The following is a 26,457-nucleotide window of genomic DNA, read 5'->3' on the forward strand; positions in this document are numbered from 1 at the left end:
GTCGGCTCGCCTACTCCAGCTCCGCAAGACAGTCTCAACGACGGAAAATACATTGGATCCTCAGGCATATGAACGAAAAATAAAGGGTTGGTCATCCCACCCGTCAGTCGGGCTGCGGAACAGCCAAATACGTTTTGACGAACCAGAAAACGAAGGTGAGCTGCTTCAGTCATCCACACTTATATACTACACGGATGGATCAAAGTCGGAAAAAGGGACTGGAGCAGCATACGTTAAGACTAAAGGTAAACAAGTAATAGCCCGATGGTCGGTCAAGCTAAAGGATGATAACTCAGTGTTTCAGGCTGAGCTTTTCGCCATCTACAACGCAGTCTTAGATGCTTCTTTACATCGAAAAGCTGCCCTAATTAGATCTGACAGTCGCTCCAGCATACTGGCGGTCTCTAATCCTCAGTCTAGTCATAAAATGGCTAGGACAATAAGAAAGCTTCTCTGCAATCACACCAGAATAAGCCTCTCTTGGGTAAAAGCACATATAGGCCAATGGGGTAATGAATTGGCGGATACCACGGCGAAGGAAGCTACCGAATGCGAAATCATTACAGGTGATCTGCTGCTTCCCGCATCACACGCCAAAGCAATCCTATGGAAGGATCTAATGAATAAATGGCAACAGAGGTGGGATGACAACACAGAGCCCGGTCGATCAACTCATAGCATCCTGCGACATGTAATGCCTCGGAACCATAAATGGTCACGTGAGATGATTATGTTCGTAACGGGCCATGGTCCATTTCCGGCTAACCTTCATAGGTTCAAATCAATCCCCAGTGATAAATGCTCATGTTTGGCCATAGGCACGCCTCTTCACTACGCAACTCTATGCCCCAAGACAACGGCTTTCCACTTCAGAGAGCCAGCTGAACATCTGTGAATACCTTGGCTTGAGTGCATCCTCAAGCGGGAAGATTCGAAAAGTAAAATACGTAAACTGGTCCGCTTTCTAGAGCAGCACCCTGAGGATATCAGAACTACAGTCCCGGAGCCAGAACCAGATAGAGAGCCACCTATGCCAGTTAGGAGATCCACTAGACTACGACGTCAACTACACCCCAGACAGCGATCTCGTACATCTGTTTAGAGAAGAGGAAGAAGAAGAGGAGCCTGAGTAGTCGAGAATAGTTTGATCCACGCTGGCTTATCGAAAAGCTTCATGCAGGCAGCAATTACTGACGAATGTCTTTGGACCAAATCAAACCATACGGTGCAGCGATTAGATCAACCCATCAGTAGATTGACAGCTTTCATTGATGTGATAGTTACTCATCTAATGAAAATCCCTGAAGAGAAGCAGATCACATTTTATCAAGAACTATTCCCGATTATGACGATTATTATGTGATTTATAACCTGTGATTTACAATTGTGATTTATTTACAGAATCACCATTTTTAGATTACAAATTTTATACTTGTTTACTGGCGGGGTGCGTCATGGCACCTGCCCATGTATGTAATACATCTTTCTCAAGATCAATAAATGGTTAGGTTACCCCGGAGGCACCCGAGTCCCCAGGGACAATGTGCTTATATCACTGAGTGTGACAGAGCCTGGGTGTCTCTCGGTTCCTATCACTATCACTTTCAAAAGCACAATGAAAAATGTGTAAATTACAATTCCTAATGTAAATAGTTCAAGGTGAACTGGGTGGTTTTACTGCACTGTCCATTCTTTTTTCAAATGGATTTATTTTCGTTTTGATTCGTTTTTTACTTTTCAATGCAAGCGTCATTGTTTTTGGCAAATAAAGCATTTTCATTTCTAGCTCTTTGCAGAGTTTTGCAAACATTGTTTATGCCTCTGCATGTCCTAAAAATACAGAAGACAATTGAATACTACTGAGTAACATCAAGATCACAAAACCTAGAATAGGCCTATGTATCAGCCTGCTTTGTTATGCAAACTGTTGTTTCACCTATGCACAAAATGTGCATCAAAATTGTGAATGATGAATGTTAGTTACAACACAATGAATCTATAGTGTAAGGCCATGAAGTAGTGAGTACAAACTTAGTTTTCCCTTCATGACAGAATTTTTTTAATGACAACCCAAAACATTGACACAAAATGAGTTTGTGAACCCTTGAACTAAGCAAAAGAAAAATTGATAAACCACATGGCCCACATACACCTCCTGAATAACCTAAAAACATTACAATTTCTGCTTTGGCCCAATCACTGATTGCAGTCTACTACATTTGTATTGTTTGGCAATATATCTTTGATTCCCTCTTCATTCTAATTTCTTGGAGTGGATTAGAGGCCATTGTTTATCATTTGTAACTTTCTTTTTATCTGAAAGTTTGGAATATAAAAATATATTTTTACAAATAATGCTTCATAAACAGGCCTATATAGATGAGAGAGTGGGAGAATCAATAATTTTTATAAAAAGAAACCTTACTAATAACCTCTTCCACTTTTTAGGATTTTGTTACTGATAAATAAAATTTGCACATGTGTTTATTATATGATAATCTCAAAGTGACCGTATTCGCAACTGTTGATTGTAGACAGGAGAAATTGCTGAACTACAATTTCTATCATTTGTTATTCACTAGCAAATTTTGAACTCCAGAGGCTTCAGAGTTAGACAGACATGCACTATTATGCAATAGTTATTTGCAACCCATGAAGCTTGATTTATTTGAGTGTATCTTCAAAATACAGTCGCCGCTAAATTTTATGAGCCTCGTTTAAGAACTGACACATTGTTAGGGACTAGTCCTCTGTTTCGAAAAATATTCCATTTCTTTGAACGTCCTTTGCCATTCACAAAATAATTTACATCTGTTTGAGACAAGTGTTAACTACATGTTAAAAAACATTTTTACCAGATTTGGAATTTCAAATAAATTATAAACCATTACGTATTATATCAAACAAATCCTTGTGCAACTTTATGTTTATATCATGATTTCTTCTCTAGGGACATAGATTTGGTCGAAGGGTTGCAGAGAGGAGCTGCATGAGCTCCCATTAGTGCACAAGGCTTGGGTTATGGAGAAAAACCTGATTTTTTAAACATGTTTACATTAGAATGCAATTGTTAAGGGGGATAAGAGGGAAGCGTTTCAAATTTTCGACAGAATGCATAAAATGGACCATGAGCTATTAATACAATGTCAATCGAGTGCTTCGATAAGAGGACACTAATATCATTTAGTAAGTGACAGCTCCAGGTTGTTGTGTCACTGGGAGTTCTTTTAACTGGGTTGTGAATGAATGGAATAGCTTACCCTCAAGTACCATGAATTTCCATGCACACACACAGTTGACATTTAAAAAGAAATACGATAAACATGTTGAGATGAAGCTACCTATACTTAAATGAAGACAATCACATTCTCTTTATAAGCAATTTATTATATTTTTCTCATATTTTTTATTTTTTATTCATGGAAACTGTTTTTATTTTGGGGGGTAGTTGGATTTTTTAAATTTTTATTTGGCATCCATATATTTTCATGGGCACTTTTGGTTTTTTTTAAGATACCTCGTTGGACAGTTTGCCTATTAAGGTCTTTGTATTTGCATGCGATCTTCCTTTGTGGCCTTCTACGGAAAAGTGCCTTTCCATACATTCAAAAATTTTCAAGGGCTTACCAGCTAAATTCTTTTGCACCACAGTAGACCGAATCAAATCAAACTGAGAACAAAGAATTCCGGGAATTTTTGCAAGAACGTCAGATGAATCATTTTTCCTGCTGATTGGCTTACGTTTGAAATAAACACTCTGGGGTAAAGCTGCTACTTCTTGTGTTACAACTGATTGTAGAAAACAACTGTAACCTAGGAAAATAGAGGGTGGGGGAAAATTGAATATACATAACGCTGTAGAAAGTGGTCATCAAAAATATTTACATATCACAGTAATTTTTGAGGAAAAAAAGAGAGCTCTTGATGTTTTTAGAAAGTGATCTACAACACATGTGGTTTACATTAGCCAGGTGATAATTAAATGAAAAGATAAGTTGCCAGCAGCAGCGTAAAGTATGTTTTTTTCAAGAGGAGATTTTTTTTCAATCCAAGAGTGTTATTTCATTTTCTACTCAGGTTGGAATGCAAAACAAACCATCTCAGCTAAAGAGGTGGGAGGGATGAACACCAAACCTCTCCTTGCTAATGGCAACGTTCAGACCAATAGAAGTGAAGCAATGCATTAAATTGCCGAAAATCTAAATCAAAAAAGAATTTGTATGGCCAATCACCATACTCTTTGTCATGTGTTACATACTTTGAATATAACAGACAGAAGTAAATGCAAATGCCTATGCTATAGAAAGCATGGGCTTTTTGTGTTTGGGGCCATCCAAGTATTACGTCAGCATCGAGGGGGGGAGGGGGGTTTGAAGGTTGCTTAGGTCATCAACCACCCCTTTTTGAAGATATGAAATATTCTAAGCTGCTGACGAAATTTTGCTGACGGAGGGGGGGGGGGGAGGAGGCAGTGTTTTGCTGACTGTTGCTGACGGGGGGGGGGGTGGAGTCAAAAATGGTTGAAAATCTGCTTACGTAATACTTGAATCGCCTCTTTAGCACTGGCAGAACTCTGATGACATAAATATGTCAGAGGCCACACTTTCACTCAGAACACACACACATTCCAGCATGAATAGATCTATTAGAAATTATGCACAGGGATGTTTATGAGGTACATATATGGTCAAGTAGTAGTAGCATAGGATTTTGCAAACAAGATCAAACAATTCTGTGTATCAAAGATCACAAAGATCCAATCTTCTTCAACAAATGATTGGGATTGGAAGAAGGAAACATGGTCTGATGTATCATTATCATAATTACACAGAGTAGATTGCAGAATATGATTCTGAATAAAATGGCATGAAAGCATGCACCGCCATTGCACTTCAAGCTGGAGGGACACAGTTTAGAGAGCATTTTTCTGGCCTGTGTAAGCCCTTCCATTCGAGTAAAACAAGATCTGAATGCATAACAGAACATATATATTGAAACTCTCGCCATGTATATCCAGTAAAGGAAATTCTTACTGCATATGGATATTTATAGAAGAAAAAATGCACCACCCCACATAGTTCAAACAATTCACGAGTGATTTTAAAAGCATGATGAAGAGCTAACCTTACTGAGTTGATTGAGAGTTAGCTTTACTAAATCATAGTCATGCCATCTCTATCCAATTGAGCATTTATGGCAGAAATCAAATAAGATAAGATGTTAAATCCAGTAACATCAATTAAACCACATACTGAAGAGTGTAATCCATAAAATTCTGTGCTCAATCACTCAAGTCCTCTAACAGCATCTTGTAGAGCAGGATCAAATCAGGAACTTCCTTCCGTTTCACTCACATTTATGATACCAGCAGCTGATCTGAGCCCAACATATATAGTCAAACCAGCCGATATAATTCCATCAGACCTCAGAGGTTTTATGTAAAGGAACAGCTCAGCAAAGATCTATGCCGCTTTACTTGTTCTTCAGAGAATGGCCCACGCTCTATTAAATCTCCAAAGATTTCCATCATGGATGTGGAAGAAATGTCAGGAAGTAAATTTCTTAGACTGTGACATAATAGATTGGGGGGGGGGGGGGGGAAAGTTGCATATATTTCATTTTATTATCTTTGATTGCACATTTTATATTTTTACCTTCTAAAATTTCTTTATCAGTGTAGTATTGCAGAAGATCAATGAAGCAGTACCCAGGAATGTATGATAAAACATCTTCTGGTGATTTACCCATATCCAAAGGAGTGGAAATCATTGATGGTGGTAATTTCAGGTTAACTTTAGCCTACACAACATTAGAAAAAGAAAACAATTAATTTTTTCATGAAGAAAACTGACATCAATCACTGATGCAGGTGTTAGAAAATTAAATACAGTTGAAATCTCATTTATATGATGTTCAAGAGGCTGGGACTTTTTTAAAGAAAATTGCTTCTCTTCCCCCCCCCCCCCCAGACATACAAAGCATTATGAAATTCAATGTGTTTAATTGCATCTCTAATTCTGTTATTAAAAAAATATTATTTCAATCATACTTGAGGTTGAGGGAAAAAAAATTAAATCACATTTCAAATCATTTAAAGTAGAACATTACCATTGTTTATAAAGTATCTAGGTTATATTCATATAGTATTCTTTTGAAGATGAAAGAAAAAACATTAGATTAAACTTTTTTAAAACTCTTTCAAACATCATTTGGAAAAACAATCCTGTCTTGTCAACATTAAAAATATCCTTTAGATAATATCCAAAAATTTTCTCTGATATATTCTCAAACTATAATTCAATAGATTCCACAGGGACATCTTTACATTCCCTACTCAGTACTTTACACGAAATTCTGTGTTATAATTTGAATTTTTGTAGCCACTCAGATGAAAAACAAGCTTCTTTCAGATCCATTTCTTGAGCAATCTTCATATATTTTTCTTTCAACATAGGTCCACTTAGAGGGATTTTTAATGCACGACATTGGGTAAGTAATTACAACAAAATATTGTCAAGTTGGAAAAATTTCTCATCTTGGACTCATCTTTTCGGCAGCAGTATATACTTTTCGGCATATTACTTTTCGGCATAATCTACAACTAGCAACTTTCGGCCTTATCATTAAGATGTATAAAAACCAATTGCAGCCAAAGCCAAACGCCATATAAATGTGAAAGTAGTATAACTGAGCAATGTATAAACAAGGTTCCACTATATGTGTAAAAAAAAACACCAAAGAGTAATCTTAAGCAGGTGATTTTCAGAAACAAGAAATCATTCTTAAAATATCAATTAAAACATCATAGATGTTAAGGTATTCGAGAAAGTACAAAAAAAGTATAATGATAATTAAAAATACATGAAAAACTTCACAGCTATGTTTGAGTTGATGTCCACCAATATTGTTCACAAAAATATAAGTACGCTATTAGGGCCTGTTTCCTCATATGAGCAAACAGGGCACATGCGACAAATTTTCATGGACCCAAAATTGGCTGCCTTTTGAATTATAGGCACGGGTCCCTCTCCTCTCCCTGCACACCCCTGCCTCCAAGAACACTATATATAAAGGGCCCCCCAAAGATCCATACTTGCCCAGGGCCCAAACTTACAGGAGCTGGCTCTGATGACTTATGAAACTGATGGAAACATGCAAATAAAATTTTGTAAAAAAAATAAACACAAACAATTTAAAAATAGAAAAATAAAATAAAACTTACACTAGCGGGTAATAGTTTCAAATTATGGCAATCTGCAGGAAAAGTTGACAAGGCTTTATAAGCAGCTCCAAACGTCATTGGATCTGTAGGTGTTCGTGAAACAGTTCGCCATAAGTAAACAACCACCTCATTCATGAATTTGTCATATGCGCAGGACTTCACAACTAACTTGGGAACCAAGCTAAGCAGTTCACACACATGAGCAGATACCAGAGGCCTGACAGTACAAAAAAAGAAAAAATAATGAAAAAAATCTTATGAGTTGTCATCACTGTATTGATTTCATGTTGAAACTTACTAAAACAATTTTTCGATACAGCTTCAGCCTGAATAACTATTTTGGCTGTATATCTTTGGGTGTTACGTCAGATCTGCTTTATATTACGATTTCCTCCTTTTCATTTTCAGTTTGTTGAAAGAGTTGTTGGTATTTCAAAAAACAAAATATTATTATTGCTGAATAATTAGCAAATCTCTGCAAATTATCCTTTGATGAATTACATGCTGCAGCTAATACCAGCCAATGCTATTAAGCAGACATGTAATCAATAAGCCCAGGAATGACAAAAGCTGAAAAGGATAAGGTGACAGAAATTTGAAGATGGGTAATAACTATAATCATTTTAACGTATATATTGTTCCCTTTCTATAGAGTAAAGCACTGAAATAGGGAAAAAAAACCATGAGGGTTATTGGCCCACATGCAGCCCTGGCTCTACCATCTGTGACTGTGCCAGCATATTTCATTTTATATAGTTTCATTACATAACCTTCCATCATTCAAGACAGTGAACAGCCATCTAAAATGTCTTCCACTATTTTGGGCTTCAAATCTCATCGACATATAATTCATCACTTCAAAAATTTTGAAAAGAGAGTGTCATCATATTTGTGTTACCTTTTATCTCTGCCAAGTTTTGGCGCAAGAGCTTTCCAAGCAGATCTGAGATCAATAACCTAACAAAAAAATAAATTAAGAATTATGGATATTCCATGATATAAATTACAGATGATAAGTTTAAAAATAATAATCAAGACCTATTATTAGAAGATCTACATCTTAAGTATTTAATGATCCAATTTATTTCACACATACCTCAGCTGTGCAGAGTTCAATTACCGCATCCAAGGCCAGAACTGCAGCAGGTGTTGATGCTTCTGAAGTAGATTCATTGATTATGTTGGACAAAGTTCCTAAGAAAGGCCCTGAACACTTATTTGGCCTGCACAAGATATTTAAAATTCAAATGAATGCATAAATTATATCACCATAAGTCATTTTAACATGTTTCCCTTTTTTTACAAACTACTGTGAAACTCCTATTTGACTATATTAATCTCTGAATTCATTTTTCATAGAGCTAATATATTTCATAGAATATGTTTATCTATTCCCTTGAGTATCGTTATATAGGAGTTTCACTGTATAAATGCTTAGGCTTTAACTGGAACGATAAAACGGTTGATACTTTATATCTTGCATTCATTCAACAGTTAAAAATGATGTGTTAAGTAGAATCAACTGCAGGGCTCCCACTCAAAAAATTAGGAAAAAGTAGGACAAGGGGAGGGTTACCCCCTCAGACAACATAATCATAGCACAATAAAAAAATTACTCTGAAAACTTTTTTATTTAAGAAAAACATTTTTCATAGCACTATTTCAGTATGGATTTGAGCCAAAGCAAAATTATAGAAATGACAGTAAGAAAAACAAATTTTTGGCCAAACCAGTGCACTAGAAGCCAGATAATTATTTTCTGTCTTTCCCCACAATGTATTACACTTTTTTTCCCAAGGAGTCTTCTAAAGTCCAGTCTGTCAACTCTCTTGCTCGAGTGGCGTGGCAGTAAGATGCTCGTCTACCACCATGATGGTTGCTGTCACAGTCCCGGGTTCGAATCCAAGGAAGGATATAAATAAGACATTTTCTCTAATGAACTTGAGATGACCACCAATGGACAGAACCTTCATTTCCAACCCATCTCATTAATGACAGTAAATTGCAATATAGCGATATGGACAGAGTTGGTGTTTGGTAAAGTAGTCTGTTAACTATCTTCCTCGATGCACAGCAAATTATAAAGACATGGAAGTTTTTAAGAATGATGCAACTTCAAGATGTCTTCCAAAAGCATAGAGGAAAATGTGTAAATAACAATTTCTAATGTAAATAAGTCAAGGTGAATACTATTGGGTAGCATCAGCATCACAAAACCTAGAATAGGTCTATGTATCCAACTGCTTTGTTATGCAAACCGTTGTTTCACCTATACACACAATGTGCATCATAATTGTGAATGATGAATGCTCATTACTGTACAATGAATTTATAGTCTAAGCCCATGAAGTAGTAAATACAAACTTATTTTTTTCATCATGACAGAAACTTTTAATAACTAATCAAAACACTGACAATTGATCAAAACATTAAACAAAATGAGTTTAAGAACCCTGGAACAAAGCAAAAATTAATGAACCGAATGGTCAACATACATCCCCAAATAATCTGAAAAAACTGATTTTTGCTTTAGCAAAATCATTAACTGCAATCAACTGCATTTGTATTATTTGGAAATATATCTATATATGTGATGCCCTCTTCATTTAAAAGCAGTTACATGAATTCAGTTGTCAGGATTTAGTTAGAAAAAACCTAGAAAGTAGGACATTCTACCAAAAAATGTAGGAAAAGTAGGAGCCCTGCAACTGTCAATAATATGAGATTTTCACAGATAGATGAAAGTAAAATGATTTGAGTGTGGTAAAAAATAAAAATCATGCTTCAGCATAAAGAGATAACTAAAAAACCACATACCAACATAGTCATAAAAGTATGATAAATTTTTTACACGAGAATCATTTCAATGAAGCACTATATCATTTGTGATTGAAACATCTGACATCATTTTACTAGGTGTCTCCCCCACCCCTTTTTTTTAATTTTTTAGATCTTGATTGATATTTTCCCCACGTTACAATTCCCTTGGTCGCATTTCAGTAGCAAACCATTGATCCTAAAGGCATACTTCCAATTAGAAAAAGTATCCAAATAATAGAACTCAGATATGTCATTCATGTTGAAATGGGTTGTACAGTTAATAGAATAAAAAACTCAAATAGAAAGTCGTTGTTTTGTATATCCTGAAACCAACAAAAAAAAATTTCAAGTTAAGTGCGATATTTGATGAAATATTTGAATTCAAAAATCAGAAGTTGGGGAAAAACAGCACAAACTAATGAAAAATGTTTTTCCCTCATCATGCTTTTCTTTCCTAATTTTTTCAGTTTTTTAAATTCAAATATCGCAGCAAAAATTGCACTTTTAAGCGAAAAAAAAAATTTGTGCTCAGGAGAGAAAAGGCAACAACTTTTTAATCTGGTTTTGAGGACCAGGGTGTCAGTATAAAATGTTAACAAACGTTAGCATTTGTATTTTAATAACTATACAACACATTGCAACATGAACTACATGTCTGAGTTCTACACATTATATGGATATATTTTTCTAATTAGTATATAGGGGAGAGTGGGGCAAAACCAGGTAGGACATTATCTCCGAATCTAGTGCTGTGATTGACCCAAAAACATTTAAATCAATTACTCTGCAGCCCTTAAAGAAATTTGAACTAATATTAGTGAGTGGGTGGTAACACTGATTTTTTTCAAAATTTAAGTTTTTAGGTAGAAATAATTCAATTTTGTGCTTTATATTATCTGTCGTATTCGACTAAATGTTTGAAGACCCATAATTGTAAGTTCATGAGTGTATTAATTATTTTTCACATTACATTTTAAACGCATCAGTAGAAAATTGAAGGCATCACTGAACAAAATTGTGCCATTTTGTTTCATGAATGTGAGTGTGGGGACAAAACCAGGTACTACCTAGTTATAGTTTACATCTTAATACTCTCAAAATCAACACTGGAAGACAAAGTTAAGAAAGCTCAAAGTGTTTCTTGCTTCAGAAGCAGCAGCAAGAAATTTATTAGGCCGTTATATAGTATGTTGCCAAAACAGCATCAGCCTCTCAAAAAGATTCAAAACAAAAAAAATGGGAAAACATCTATGCTGCTTGCTCCTTCTCCCTAATGAGCTTGTGCTGCAATAAGAGAGCCCAAATAAATGTTTTCAACATCTACTAATAAAAATATGAAAGTAGCAGCAATAAGTAGAAAGTGGATAAAGTCAATGAAATCAAAATCAAAAGGATAAGCTATTTTAATAGGATTACCGTGAGAAGAAGAGGACAATCCTGAAACTTGTATATTTTGTAATGAACATTATGCACAGTTCAAGAACAAAAGAAGAATGGATCCAGTGTTGCATTTGCAGAGACTGGGCTTGTGAAGCGCACTCGAATACAGAGAAAGATGACACTTTTAAATGTGGTTTTTGCAATTAACATGAGAGCATAAGGCAATGTAATTCAACTACTGAAATTTTCTATAACAATGGTAATTAAATGGTCATAAAAGAAGGATATTATTTCTTAAAGTGAAATTTAAAACTTTGAAGACTAATGTAAATTTTTCATTTTTTAAAATATACTTTTGATAAATACATTTTTTTACATGCATTTCAATGGGTAGTGTGAAACCGGTTATTTGTTCTTTTTTTTCAGAAAAAAGTCATAATAATTGAAGAATGAATTTTGAACAAAAAATTGCTTATATTCAGGTAGTTGAATATCCATTGAAGCTGAAAGTATGAAGATTTATAACAGCTGGCAGATGCAAAGATGAATTTAAAAAAAAGAAAATATTCAATCTTTGCATCAGCCAGCTGTTGTAAACCTTCGTATGGATAGCGGAGAGTGATATCATCCTTAGAGAAGCTGTAAGTTTCATGTAATTTTCTTCTCATGTTCCAGAATAATATGCGCTCACACATTTGAAACCCAATTGAATAAGAGAGAGATGTGGATGAACCCAAAATTCCAAAAAGAACCACAGCTATACGCGTTTCAGAACTATATGAAGTTCCTTCATCAGTAGCAGAAACAAGGAGGAAAGAAAATATTGAAAAAAAAACTCCTTATAGCGGGAATTACTTGCTGTTGTAGACAAGAGTCAAATTTAAAAAAAGGAATTTTTCAATATTTTCTTTCTTCCTTGTTTCTGCTGCTGATGAAGGAACTTCATATAGTTCCGAAATGTGTATAGCCGTGGTTCTTTTTGGAATTTTGCGTTCATCCACGTCGATTATTCAATTGCACTATCAAACCCAAAAGGTAATTCATTTCTATTTGATACCCAGTTTTGCCCCACTTTCCCCGACCTCTAGAATCAGCAGTTTGCCAGTAAAATGTGGCCAAGGGACTTTCCTCATTACCCTATGTATTTATTTAATCTCAGAAAAAGTTATCAGTTTATTAAATTATTTGAGGCTGTATAAGCTTTCATATTCATCAAACCTGTAGCTATGATTATGTAGTAGGAATTCAAAAATCACCCATTGGACCAAAATGAAATTACAGATATTCTGAGATGGCTATTTAACCTTTTCCAATTGTTGATGATGCAGAAATGATAGGTAAAATTTCAAGAGCCTTACACTTCAGTACAAAGTTTCTTGATGATAGAGATTTGAGCAAGACGACACTCTGGGACACCGGTGGTTAATGACACTGTTAGGTCTTTCTCAACCAGAAACTTTTCCAAGTATGAAAAACACCTGTCTTGCTTCTTCCATAAGTGATACATTAGATAAGCTGCCTGAGATTTCAGTTCTTGATGTTTAAACATCATCTGGAGGATATTCAAAACTGGAGCTACAGCATACTAGGAAAACAATAGGTAAAAGACGTAAATAAAAAGTATTTCTTATTCTGTTTTTATTCAACAAAATAAGTATAATAATTTTTTAATGAATAAATTCATACAAAAATGTGAGCTTTTCCCCATACAGGAAGATAGCAATCTACGATTTTACTGATATAACCACATCGTTAATGTCCCTAATAAATTTATCTAATTTCTCAAACTAATTAACATTAATCTCGATGCCTTTGACCCATAAAACTGTCATGCTCATAAACCTGCACAATTTTATATTTTAACAATATTTGAATGGTAGATGTAGCATGCAGACTTATAAAATTTTATTGCAGTTTTTCTAAGCATTTATATAGCTGGAAAAAAACTACATGATACATAATAGATAAGTTAAATAAAAATTTCTCAAATATTACATGGAAAAGTTATAATCATGGAAATATTTGGTTTTACGCTGAGCCCCAAAAAGCTGTAGTATAAATGACTAGGGGGGAGACAACTTTTTTTAAATTCATGAATATGGCTTTATACAAGGTGTTCTGTTAATGGAGCAACAAACTCAATCGTCCATAGATGGTGATAGACCCGAGTTGTGCTTGGTTTTTGTAGTTATTATTGTACTTTTTGTTGTTCTAGTGTGATGTCGAAACCTGCATGCATTTTCATGATTTTCACCCTCTCAATGTGGTTTGCGACACCATGTTTCATTGCAATTTTTATTTCTCTTGATGCCTACTAACAACCCTCTGATTTTGTCGGTCCATTACCAGAGCACCCTGTATATAATGTTCTTGAACCTATTGTGTTCCATGTACCCTTTGAACCAATAACATTGAGTCAATGGGACCCCCCCCCCTTTTGCTACAGAATGAATGTTATTTTGTATTTAAAAGAAAATACAAAACAATTTCAAGGAAAGAGACATTCTGGACATAACAGCAGAGGTGAACTCAGAAAGAAAAGTCATCTGGTCCCCGCCAGGAATAGAACCCAGTTCCTCTTGCAATCTCCCTACTCTCCCCTTTCGGGGCATTTGCTGAAGTTGAAGGAAGCTGCTAAGCCTCTACTTCAGCACCTCACACCACAGTGCGTGAAATAAAAAAGCAAGGTCGTGTCTCCAGTGGTGTATGTGGTAGCACACTTGCGCGAATCAGTAGTAAAATGGGCCTAGGTTTGATTCTTTGCAAAGACCAGAAATGACTTTTCTTTCTGAATTTATCTGTCATATTTAGAAATTTCTCTTTCCTTTATGTATTAGGCTGAGAAAAACAATTTCTCCCTCCAATTAATCCTTTGTTTTCTCATCCAAGCTGATGGAGCCCCTGGAATTTCTCCAAGGACTTCTAATTAACATCTCCTGCTCTAAAAAAATGGCATTATATATTCCCCCCCTATAGCGGTTATAACTTTAAAGTTCAGCAAAAAATCTATGGTTTTATACAATTCAGAATCTCAATTATCATATTGGCTGTTTTCCTTACCTTATGACTAGCTGTCTTTGATAAATACTCGAGTATAAGTAACAAAATTTCAGGATCCTTCTCTGAAGATTGTTTATAAATTAATAGCGAGAACATCCTTGTAGACTGGAGTGAAGAAAATAAAAATCGAAATCAGTTTTTATATTATGAAGGATATATGAATTTATCACCACTGAATGCAAAACGCTTAAAAATTACTAATGGGAAAATGCTTCAAAAAGTTCTTCAGCATGCTTAAAATGACAGTATAGCAACAAAATTGAATGATTCATAGAAACCTTAGTAAAAAAATAATATAAATCACTTTTTAGTGCATAAAAAATCCCAATTAATCTTCTTGTCATTATAATTACATAAACCAATGCAAACACCATATGGTTTACATCATCTCTTAACTTTATGCAATTACATTAAAACATAATTTTGAAAAAATGTGTAACCTGTTAAATTTGGCTGGGAGTTTGATTTGAAACCTAAAACTGAGCTCTAACTGTCAACTAAAGATATGGCATAGTGAAAATGACAAAATCTATTTGATTTGAGGATGTTAGAAAAATAAAGTGCAAATGAAACCTCAAATCCAATTCGTCAGAGCTCACAAATGAGCATCTTTAGGTAAGAGATTGTCACCCCCATCAGAGTTGTGATCGAAGAATTGCAATCCTGAGAATGGAATTTTTTTATATGCGAGAGATACTGAGAATTACTGGCTCGCTACAACAATTTTAATAGACAGAGATAGACAAGCAAATCTTGACTTTTTCATTAAAAAAGTTATCAGACTAACATCCCAGGTTTCTCAGGAAAGCAACTTACCAGAACCAGCATTCATCAATTTTGACATGCATTTATTTTATGTAGCTGGTAACCAAATCTTGTGCCACAAATAATGTTATACGTGTAGATAACTACAGTAATACCTGTTTATAACGATACCGTAAAGATCTAGAAAAAATATTTTTATAGGCAGGTTATCGTTATAGACAGTTTGAGCATTTGTGCAGCCAATGTTTATGTACGTACGTGTGCATGTAATATAATGTATGTAGTACTAACAAATTTTACTGCGCTTATTGATTCATCTTTAAAATACTTGCTTATATAAAATTGTATTTTATAAAATTTGAAATCCTTAAAAAAATTTTAAAATATTGAAAGTTAAAATTTTCCTGTCAAAATTTTTACTAACAATATAGGTACCTACATAAAAGTATGTGTGTAAAGGAGATTAAGCATAATTTTATTTAACAATAAAATTACGGGGGGGGGGGGGAAATCTGTTACTATTCAGAAAAAAAGTTGTTAATTCTGTTTGTTTACTTGATACAAATGACATTTGCATATATATATATATATATATATATGTGTGTGTGTTTGAGCCCATCAAACAAGTTCATATGCACATTGGAAACATTTGGTAATGTTGAAATGAAATCCTGTAGAGAGATTAGGGATATGGCATCCTTAACAGAAATTTTTAGCATCTCTTGTGAACACTCTCTTCATGCTGCCTCTTCATCGCTCTGCCAACCTGGTAGTTCATCTTCTGCAGTAATCTCTTCATCGCTTGCACGTCCAAACACTATCACATTATTGTTGAAGTTTAATAGTTCTTTGGCATTAAATCGAAAAGATGAATGGACGAGCATTGGTGAGCACTCACACACTTGTGCGAATTCCATTCGCTAGCCCCGCGTTCTAGTTTCCTCTCTTCAATTTCCCTGAAATCATTTCTTATCACTCACATGTGCAGTAATCTTTTGTTTCCTTCCATTCTGGATCACAGGGTGTCATTTTCCAAGTTGAAGAAATCCGGATTTATTGTATAGGTACTACTAGCTTTCTAAAGATTTAAAATTATCGCTATAGACAGGTGCATCTAAAAAGTGATTATCACTGTGGGCAAGTTAAAAATACATTGAGTGAACAGGAATTCTGCAGGGTCCAAAGAAAATATCATTAGAGGAGGGTTTAACGTTATAGACAGTCAAGGCCGTAGCTAGCCATTCCTGTGCCTGTGCAAGAATTTGAATTTAGGCCCCTTCTGACCCATTTATGCCCATTTTTACCCCCCCCCCCCAAGTGGGCCCTGTGCACGACCACCTAGATAACCGGCCTCTGCACACGTGATCAGGAATGCTGTGACGTCAGCAAGAGTAGTGCTATCGTTCCTCCATGACCCTACTCAGCGAAGCACGATTGAACGTGTTTGTTTGTTCTTCATCTCTGCTTCGCACGTGTTTTTATAATTTTATTTCAACTCTCAGTTTTTTCGAATTTGTATTTTTATATATTTCTCATGCCGTTCACGATAGTCGTGCGGAATTATAAATTAGATTGAAGGAATGATCCAAAAGTCGCCGTGCTCAGATGCCGAGAAATAGCATGCCATCGAAAGGTTTTCGAAATTACCAGCAATAGTAAGGTAAGAACGTTCTTGTATTATTTATTGAAATTTTCTTGAATTTTTCTGGTTATAAGAGCATTAGTCCACTAGTTTTATGATAATGTTGAAGGCTATTCCATGTCGAAATTTAATCATGAAGTGCAAAATCGCTGATTTTTTTGATATAATATATCAATATGGTATATATTTTTTTCCGCATCAACAAACTTCGATACAAATGAAAGTTTAACTTTTTTTTTCTGTTGATGTTTTGTTAATCTAACTCCAATAATATAGACAAAAAATTAAGTAATATGCTCTATACACAAATACTGTACCTCATCTGTTCAATTTTGAACAGATGAGGTACAGTATTTGTGTTTAGAGCATATTACTTAATTTTTTGTCTATTTGAACAATTTTTCTTATTTTATCTTTTCATAATTTTAAAAAGTTAACATTAGTTCAATTTCTTACTGGCAATGAACTCAATGAAAATTAGGCATACATTAATTAACATAGAATTGTTCACCTTGGGAATTTTTTTTCCTTTCTTAATTTCTAATTTTTTTTAAAAAACTTAATCATTATGAAAATTTGTCATATACTTTTAACATTGTGAATATTATGAAAGTTTTACCTTTTTTTATGCTTAGATATTTTCAAAAATATTTTTTAGAAAACTTATTGTCTCAAGATGTACCTACAAGTAGGAAATCTTTTGATAGTAGAGAGAAAAAAAATTGTAATCATAAAATAAAATTATATCAAATTTATTTTTTCAAAATTTTTATTTTCAAAATAAATTGATTTAATGCCATAAATTTTTATAAGGGCTCTTCTCTCTCATTTTACAGGTATGTAAACCACATTTCAAGCCAGATTCTTGATAAGCTATTATGAACCCTGAGGAAGCGTTCCTGATTTCATTATCTGCTCAGCACCAAACACGGTCATGACAACATTATCTATCCTCTATCAAGGAATTCAACAAGCTTCCTGATCGGCAAATCTACGGATACAGTAAGGTCTCGAGAAACTCTCAATGATGTACCACTGTTGAATGTACACTGGAATTTTTGTACACTGGGACTCTCGCGTTTCACTGTTCCACACTTCAAAACAAGCCAGAGAGAAAAAGGATATGAAACCGGTAGGAGTTTGAAATGTGTATATGCAATTTATTGGATTGAAAGGGAAATTTTTCTATCAGAAAGATGTGAAAAACATTTATGGATAACACTATAAGGTCATGTATATGAGTACGTATGTTTTATTACTGATGCATTCTCAAATAATTTCTATAAAAAAAATGACTTGTGATGAATTTGAAACAGAAAGGGAAAAATGCCAAGTAAAAGGTAATAGAAAAATGCAAAAACTTTCAAAATATTCGAAGAGGTGACCAACGATGAAGGTAAACAATAAGGAAAAGCCACGAATTTCTAATGTTTTATAAAAATTTTCAGATTTTGAGTGAGGAACTCTGTTTCAGAGTAAGAAAAAAATCATGACCCCCTAAAAGTCATGAAAAAAATCAATGCTTTCGCTTGAATCATAGCTTTGCCTTTATTGTTGGTTTCTTTTCAATTATGCCTATCAGGCAAAGGATTATTACTTGTTCATACTTTCCAAGTAGGTTTTTTTTTAATATGGTGCAGATATAATTCGGAACAGTCTGTTATGACAAAAATGATTTTTAAAAATAATCGTAAAATGCAAGCATGTCTTCATATAACATTACTGTGATTTGGAAAGGAGACATCAACCTCCAATTTTATTCACTAACTTGTTTTTTTGTATCGCAACATGAGTATTTTAAAGCGTTAAATTTAGTACAGTGTAACTTTGATAACTCACCGTTTATTATTTATATGGTTGCCACTATATTTGATTCATTGGGGAAAATATTTCAATTTGATACATGAGACCCATATCCCACTTAAGTCGACTACGATTTAAACTGCATTACCATAACTTGTACTCAGAAATCACCCATGCGTTGATCAGTTCAAAAAATTTTGCGTCATTACTCTCGTATGTGAAAAATTATATTTTTCATTGTTTCTGTTATTTCTTTATTAATATTCGTCAAATTCTCTCCACTCCTTTCAGTAGGGTTACTTCCCGTTATTTCTCTGTTTGGAACCTGAAAACTCAACCTGTTTGATATGACAGCCACAGCTGTGAATGATTTTTGAGTGTGAGAGAAGACACGAGAAAGCTAAATTGATATGTTTTAAATGAGGGGAGGACATTTATCTGTTTGGTCAATAACAACGCTCATTCACAAATAACATCTTCCAACAATTAAAATATACGTCCCTTCCACCTAAAATTTGAAATTATTCCCAATACAAAAACTTTTCGTAGGAAATTGCAGATATGAAAATTTTTTTATGAATTTGTGAATGATATCTAGAATTATGTGTGTATGTTCAATATTACATACATAAAAAGTTTTTAAAAATTGAAGCAAAATGAAATAAAATTCGCTAACTTGACATCTGCTTAAGTTAACATAATTATTTTTCGATAGTCTTTGGGTTTCAAGTTATCGGGGTTCCATAGTGTCTTACTTGGTACACGCCACAGATGATCACAAAAAATATATTTATTTTTGACTGTACTGTTTACTCATAACCACCAACTTATATTAAAATCAGAATTGTGTATTTTTGAAATCAAAATATATTTGAAATTACTGAAAATCATTGAAAAATCAAGTTATTGAAATCATTTATCAAATGTGTGTTTTTCAATTTATTACATGTGTGGACAGATTTGTTTTTCCTACATCTGAAAGGATGTTATATTCATGTAAAATAAAGTTGTGTCAATATTTTTTGAAACATGTAAATAAACTTTTCCAATTTAACATTATTATGGTGTCTTTTATTGCTATCAAATAATATTTAGGAGTAAAAAAGATACAAGGCTTTGTTTTTCTCATTCATCAGTTCAGAAGTTTCAAGATATTTTTGCAAAGGTTTAATTTTAGGAACACTCGATTTTTTTAAAAAAAAAGTCTCATATTTATAGAAATAATACTGTACAGAATGATTGGGTTTTTTCTTTTTCAAATAGAAAAAAAATTAAGGAATTAAGATGACTCTCTCTCTCTCTACAATGAGAGATATCTATGAAATCATTGTTTAATTTTAAAAAAAGTGAATAGTGCAGTGCATAACTAATAGGAAAGGGCAAAAGAATTTTTTTAAATGGGTCATTAATGTTTGTGTATATAGTTGAAAAAAATATCGATGTCTTTTAAGAAAATTTCCCGACTGGTTACGTGATTCAAATTCTTCAGGGAGAAAAAAACTTCAAAAAATATCGTCGCCGTATCCGATCAGATCGTTAGGCTTAAGGAGGCGGAGGTTTAGCACTACTTCTAGTGACGTCACAACGCTACGCAAAGGCCGGTTATATAGGAGGTCGTGCCCTGTGTGGGTACACCTGTTGCACTTGCCTAGTTAAGGCCATGTAGACAGTATTGTTATACACAGATTTCACTGCATAACAATAAACCTGCCTACAAAGATATTTTCTTTGGTCAAGGCAGAATTCCTGTTCATTATGAAATAACATAAATGCTCAAACTGTCTACAATGATAACCTTTCTATAAAAATATTATTTCTAGGTTCCTACAGTATTGTTATAGACAGGTTTTACTGTAGTTACTACTTGATGAAATATCTCATGCTTAGAAATTTCAAAAAATTAAATATCCACAACAAACCAACATACCGAGATATTATCTACAAAAAGATAAAGCTCAATTACCATTTCACAGTTTTTGTCACAGATAATTTCCAGAACTTCCAGCTGGATGTTAAGCAACTGCTTTGATGATGGAAGAAACAGCAGACCGGCTACCATGTTGAATATAAGATCAGAGACCTGCTCAGAACTTACACTTAAATATCGCTTCATTTTAAGTAACCAACTCATTCTGGTTTCATCATCCCAGTTTTCGAATTCGGAAATAAAATTCACACACAACACTGCATCAAGACACTGGATATTAATTGCTTCAGAATACTTGATAGGGAAACTGCTCGATACATATTTCCCATAAGCGGTTTTGTTTTTAAGGCACATTTGAAGTTTATCTGTGAATTGTGTTAGAATGTTCGTGATATTCTCATCATATGTGAAAGACATTATTTTAGGTTCCAGTGATAACTGCACAGTAGGAATAAATGCCATGCTTGCAGCGATTCTATTTGGCTGCACTCTCTCTAGAAGTAATAAACCTGGAAAAAATAATAATAATGGAGTCACTATACTTTTTATTAGGTATACAGTCCATGCTGCTTAATGTTATCACATTGGGACTCATGGTTTCAAGCAATAACTAATTGATAACTATAATTTAACCTCCAAAAAATTCCAGATTGCGAGTACAATGACCATATATCCCATTTGGTCAAACAGGGCCGTATGGAAACAGGACAACTCTGTTCATCTTTCCCACATTACAGGCTTTAAAATGTTAAATAGTATATATTTTTAAAAATTGTTCTCAAATAGAATATTTTTCCCCTTCATAAACTAAACTCCCTTTCTTGTTGAAAAATTGTGAGAAGTTAGAATGGAACTGCTTAATGTGTGTATTAGGAATTGCGATACTTTTTATAATGTATATATATATAAAGTTTGTTCCCTAGATTCCCTTGTAAATGTCTTCAGGCTAAATAATTGTGAATGTGGTCAGTTAAAGAAACTGACCATGAACTGAAGAAAGGAACTTTTTTCCTTGTTACACATGCCTTCACTATAGGAAAACCATTGCAAAAGCAGTGCTACATGTACATGGATCATAGCAGCTATTACGGGCTGATTACGACATTGCGAAACAAATTTTTTCCCATGTTATGATATTGGCCCATTCCGTGCTTAGCAAAAGTGATAACATTATCAGTGATTCTAACAAGTGGAGTCAACTGTACTGATTTGATGGATCAGGTTAATTAAATTAAGTAGAATCATTAAATCAGGGCAAAATCAACAAAAATATCGATATATAAAAGACTTCTTAAAGCGAGGAAATTTATTAAACGAGGGTTCTACTCTATCTAAATACAATCGCTTAACAGTTAAAAATTAAATACCTTTAGTTAGTAATTGGAGGGTAAAAGTGGTAAACGATGTAAGTACCAAGAAAAATTCAAATACTGTACTTCACATTAAAGTGTTGAATGAGCAATGCTTTATAATGTTTTCAATGTGAAAAGTGCCAAATATTCCCTCTAAGGAGTTCAAAAGAGCATGTAAAGAGGTCGTAAGAGTAAGCATCCCTATGGGCTGCAAAAACAGTTTTTTGAATTTTTCCAACATTTTCACTTTTGGGCTTCAACTGATAAGAATCTTTTTGTGTTCATTGTGTATTGAAAGAGAGGGCTGTCCTCTTGTCCACCATATTTTTCTAGATGCATGGATGACACACATGGGAGATTGATTTTAAATTCAAACAAACAATCAGAATAAAGCAATGTCCAACAAGCTGAAGTGGCATAAGTACATGCTGTGATTCCTGGCCCAGCAATGGTTAAAAGTCTTAAACTTGAAGCTAAAAATGCATCATTGAATTCACCATTTGGTAAAAAAAAAACTTACATGCTTTTTGAAGATGCTAATCAATAATGTTAGGGAATTGTTGAGAATAAAATGAACTCTAAAATTTAAAAATTTGAGATCTTTTGATTTAAGATGAGAACTCTTACATAAAAATGGGAAAAACTTGACTCTTAGGCCACGATTACACTATAAAAACATAAAAAATTCAACCAATAAGCAAATGTAACTGATGCACTTATTGGTTGTTTTGAAGTTTTATAAAATAACTTTTATCAAACTTTTACAGTGTAATCCCAGCCCTACTCACTTTTTTTCCCAATCAAACAAAGTAAATTGACACTAATAAAAATGAAGTCAAATAAATTAATGAAACAAAGAATATTTTCACCATAAAAATATAAATATGTACAAGTCCCTATATGTTTCAAGTTTCTGAAGTCACAAGTGACAAATTGGTTTCAATAAATCATTTGAGGGAGATAAAACACACGCAAACCTATTTTAAGAAGTCTTAATGTAACATCGCCATAGCTTTTTGAAAGTAGAGTCGATATCACAGCAAAACAACAGTTGCCATAGGTTTGATTGGAAGATGCAGCTGTTCCCTTTAAAAAAAGAAAAAACAAAATTAATCATTATCTCAATTCAAAACAGTATTTATACAGTGTACACAGATAACAGGGCGTATGGCATTTCACTGGCAAACCATTGATCTTAGAGGCATTTTTCAAATTAAAAAAAGTATCCAAATAACTTGTAGTACTCAGATATGTCATTCATGTTGCAAGTCATGTTTCTAAGTGAAATATTCATTGAGATATTCAAACTAATTCAAAAAATGGGAGAAAGTTGGTGAAAAACAGCATTAAAGTGAGTAAAACGGTTTTTCTACGTTTAGAGCTGTTTTTTTCCCAACTCCATTTATCAAATTAGTTTGAATTTCTCAGTGCATATTGCACTTAGAAACATGGAATTTTTTAGTTGGCATCAGGAGGGACAGGGCAACAACTCTTTAATCGGGTGTTTGGGCACACACATGGACGGTATAAAATTTTTTTTTTTTTTATTTTAATAGTTATACAACCTTTTGCAATATGAATGACACATTCAAAGTAAAATACTGTATTTAAGAGAGAGAGAGAACAGCATTCAAATAATATATTTACCAATGAAGAACAGAGTTCTTCGACTATGTCTAGAAAAGAGGACAGTGTCATTCCCTGGTCAATACTGCTCCCAATCAGTCCAAGCGAAACAAATATGAGGTTCAAAATCATTGAGTCGTCTTCCACATCAGATCTAATAATGACCTCTTTGAAATTTGATAGGAAATGCAAACTTTCAGCACATTGTAGGGAATTATTAACCTGCATGGAAAATTGTAGGGATTTAAAAAAAAAGCTTTATATATAATTATATACTGCTGTTGAACCATACATGCACCTTGTCCATATTCCTAATATATAATTATATACTGTCATATTTGTTAGAATATATTCAAGGCCGTCTTAACATCATCATGGGGCTCCTGGGCGAAGTGATTTTTCTGAGGCCCTACCTGGAAAGTTGTTGAAAATTTCAATCAGTTCTCATTTTTGTGAGGTCCCTCTTGTCTGGGTAGGCCCATTTATTAAGACAGCACTGAATATACTATTTAACAGTAAGCAAACATAATTAATTTTACCTGTATCCATGGTAGAACATGACAAAAGTAGTCCAATATTTTAGATGAGTTTCCTTCACCAGCACTAAGTAATTTTTGAAGTAGTGAATGCTTAAATGATGAAATCTGGATATTTCCTTGTGGATTTAAGAGAACATAATCCAAAAGTGGAACAATGGATAGAAAACTGGAGTTGGCACTAGAGAGAAAGAGGAAAGTTTTCATTAGAGATTCAAAAATTTTCCTTCTGTGATGAATTCCAAAACAAACACTATTACTGACACAATAATGTCTCTAATACTTCACCAATATAATTTCAGTTATTTAAAAAAATTATACATTTATTGTTTTGATTAAGTACATTTATACAGCCTGTTTCAAAAGTTTTGACACTAATGATACTTGCTCTTAAAATTAAGGAACAAACAAGTTGAAAAAGAAAATCTAATTGGGCATTAAATCAATTTTCATAATAACATAATTGTGATTCTTCTAAGTCTTTAACAAAGTACAGATTTTATTATATATTAGATATTTTATTATATATTAATATATATGTTTTATTATATATTAATATATATGTTTTATTATATATTAATATATATATTTTATTATATATTAATACAGTCAAACCTTGTTAATGAGTCACTCTTGGGAGGGCAAAAATATGACTTAGTAAGCGGAGTGACTCGTTAAACGGAGTAAGCCATAAATGTGCCGATTCCTGCCTGAAGACAATTGGGACTTCCAAAAAAGTGACCCGGTGAGCAGAGTGACTTGTTAACTGGGTGATGCACTAATGAGGTTTATATAATATTAATATATATATTTTATTATATATTAATATATATATTTTATTATATATTAATATATATATTTTATTATATATTAATATATATATTTTATTATATATTAATATATATATTTTATTATATATTAATATATATATTTTATTATATATTAATATATATATATTTTATATTACTGTGGGCATCATGCTGTTCAAGGATGATGCCCACAGGATGCTCAAATGGCCTCAGATCCCATTTATTCTTTCATCTATGATAGAATTTTTATGATATGAAATTTTTATGATATTGTATGATATGAATTTTTTCTATTACACTAAAAGATGATTGGATGGAATTTTTTTGCTGGAATTTTTCTTCCACCCTGACTTCAACCCCCCCCCCCTCAATTACAGACAAGTATCAAGGTACCACTGCATATTTAAAATTATTATGAGATTATAAAATAATCTCATACTTTCTCCAACATAACCTGGCTTTCATCGCCGACTGGTGTTCCCTATGGCAAATGCCAATGAATATCTCAAAAACGGTTCACATGAAAGTTACCCGTAAACTTCTTCCTCTTGAATACTCCTACTCCATCAATCATTTACCGTTATCCCAAGTTTCACATATCAAATACCTTGGTGTCATTATTTCAGCCGACCTACGTTGGAACAAACACATCGACTACATTTACCAGAAGTGCCTTAACAAACTTTTCTTCCTCCGCCGCAATCTTAAACACTCTACTCGGGATATCAGACTTCTCTGTTACCAAACTTATATATCCCCCGTCCTCTCCTACGCCGCTGAAATCTGGGACCCTTGCACCTCCAGTAATATAGACAAACTTGAATCTATTCAAAATAAATCCGCCCGATTTGTTCACGACTGCTGGTCATCTTTCATTTCTGTGTCCGAACTTAAAAATGAACTTCATCTCCTCCCTCTCTCTACTCTTCGTCTCATCTCTCGATTAACATTGCTTTATAAAATTTTCCATGGTCAGTTCAACATGGATACTTCTGGTATCTTAGCCAAACCATCCTACATCTCTAGAAGACTCGACCATTCCCTTAAAATAAAACCTATTTTTGCTTCCACTGACTGCTTTAAATACAGCTTCTTTCCTCATACCATTGGTGAATGGAACAAACTCCCAAGCTCTATTGTTGAATCTCCCTCTATCACTAGTTTTTTATCCAACATCAAACAATATCTTTGTCATTCTCAATCGCATCCTCTTGTATAGGCCCAAGGGCCAACAATATTGTATAAATAAATAAATAAATATTAAAAAATCAATATTCCCACTCACCTATTATCCTTGTGAAGGAAATTCGATGAAATAGTTTCCAAAATGAGTGGCCATGAATCTGGATTTGTTTCAAAAACAGTTATGAAAGGATATTTTGGATACCTGTAAAATTCAGATGATAAATAACTTTAAACATTTGATTTGTGAAAAAAGATGTAAAGAATTTTTTTTTTCGTCCTTACAGTCCAATGTGTCCGAATTTGTGCAAGAATGCAAACACTAATTTATTA

At 33.7% G+C, this 26,457-nt stretch overlaps 1 protein-coding gene across 1 annotated transcript in view; it reads right to left on the bottom strand.

The window, feature by feature from the left end:
• The window catches only part of LOC149071740 (focadhesin), a 60,874-nt gene that overhangs the window by 27,210 nt on the left and 7,207 nt on the right, over positions 1 to 26,457 (bottom strand). The window contains exons 5-16 of the mRNA XM_089247703.1: positions 26,228 to 26,329; positions 24,137 to 24,314; positions 23,619 to 23,819; positions 22,949 to 23,057; positions 20,656 to 21,128; positions 14,483 to 14,587; positions 12,781 to 13,007; positions 8,319 to 8,445; positions 8,121 to 8,179; positions 7,223 to 7,439; positions 5,655 to 5,799; positions 3,628 to 3,813 (exon numbers count right to left, since the gene is read on the bottom strand). Coding sequence (XP_089103829.1) covers positions 3,628 to 3,813; positions 5,655 to 5,799; positions 7,223 to 7,439; positions 8,121 to 8,179; positions 8,319 to 8,445; positions 12,781 to 13,007; positions 14,483 to 14,587; positions 20,656 to 21,128; positions 22,949 to 23,057; positions 23,619 to 23,819; positions 24,137 to 24,314; positions 26,228 to 26,329 — 2,129 coding nt within the window. The remainder of the gene's footprint in view (positions 1 to 3,627; positions 3,814 to 5,654; positions 5,800 to 7,222; positions 7,440 to 8,120; positions 8,180 to 8,318; positions 8,446 to 12,780; positions 13,008 to 14,482; positions 14,588 to 20,655; positions 21,129 to 22,948; positions 23,058 to 23,618; positions 23,820 to 24,136; positions 24,315 to 26,227; positions 26,330 to 26,457) is intronic.

This window comes from Pholcus phalangioides, unplaced genomic scaffold (genome assembly GCF_987345545.1).
Source record: "Pholcus phalangioides strain wild (caught in Gottingen) unplaced genomic scaffold, Ppha-v1.0 ptg000018l_1, whole genome shotgun sequence".
NCBI lineage: Eukaryota > Metazoa > Arthropoda > Arachnida > Araneae > Pholcidae > Pholcus > Pholcus phalangioides.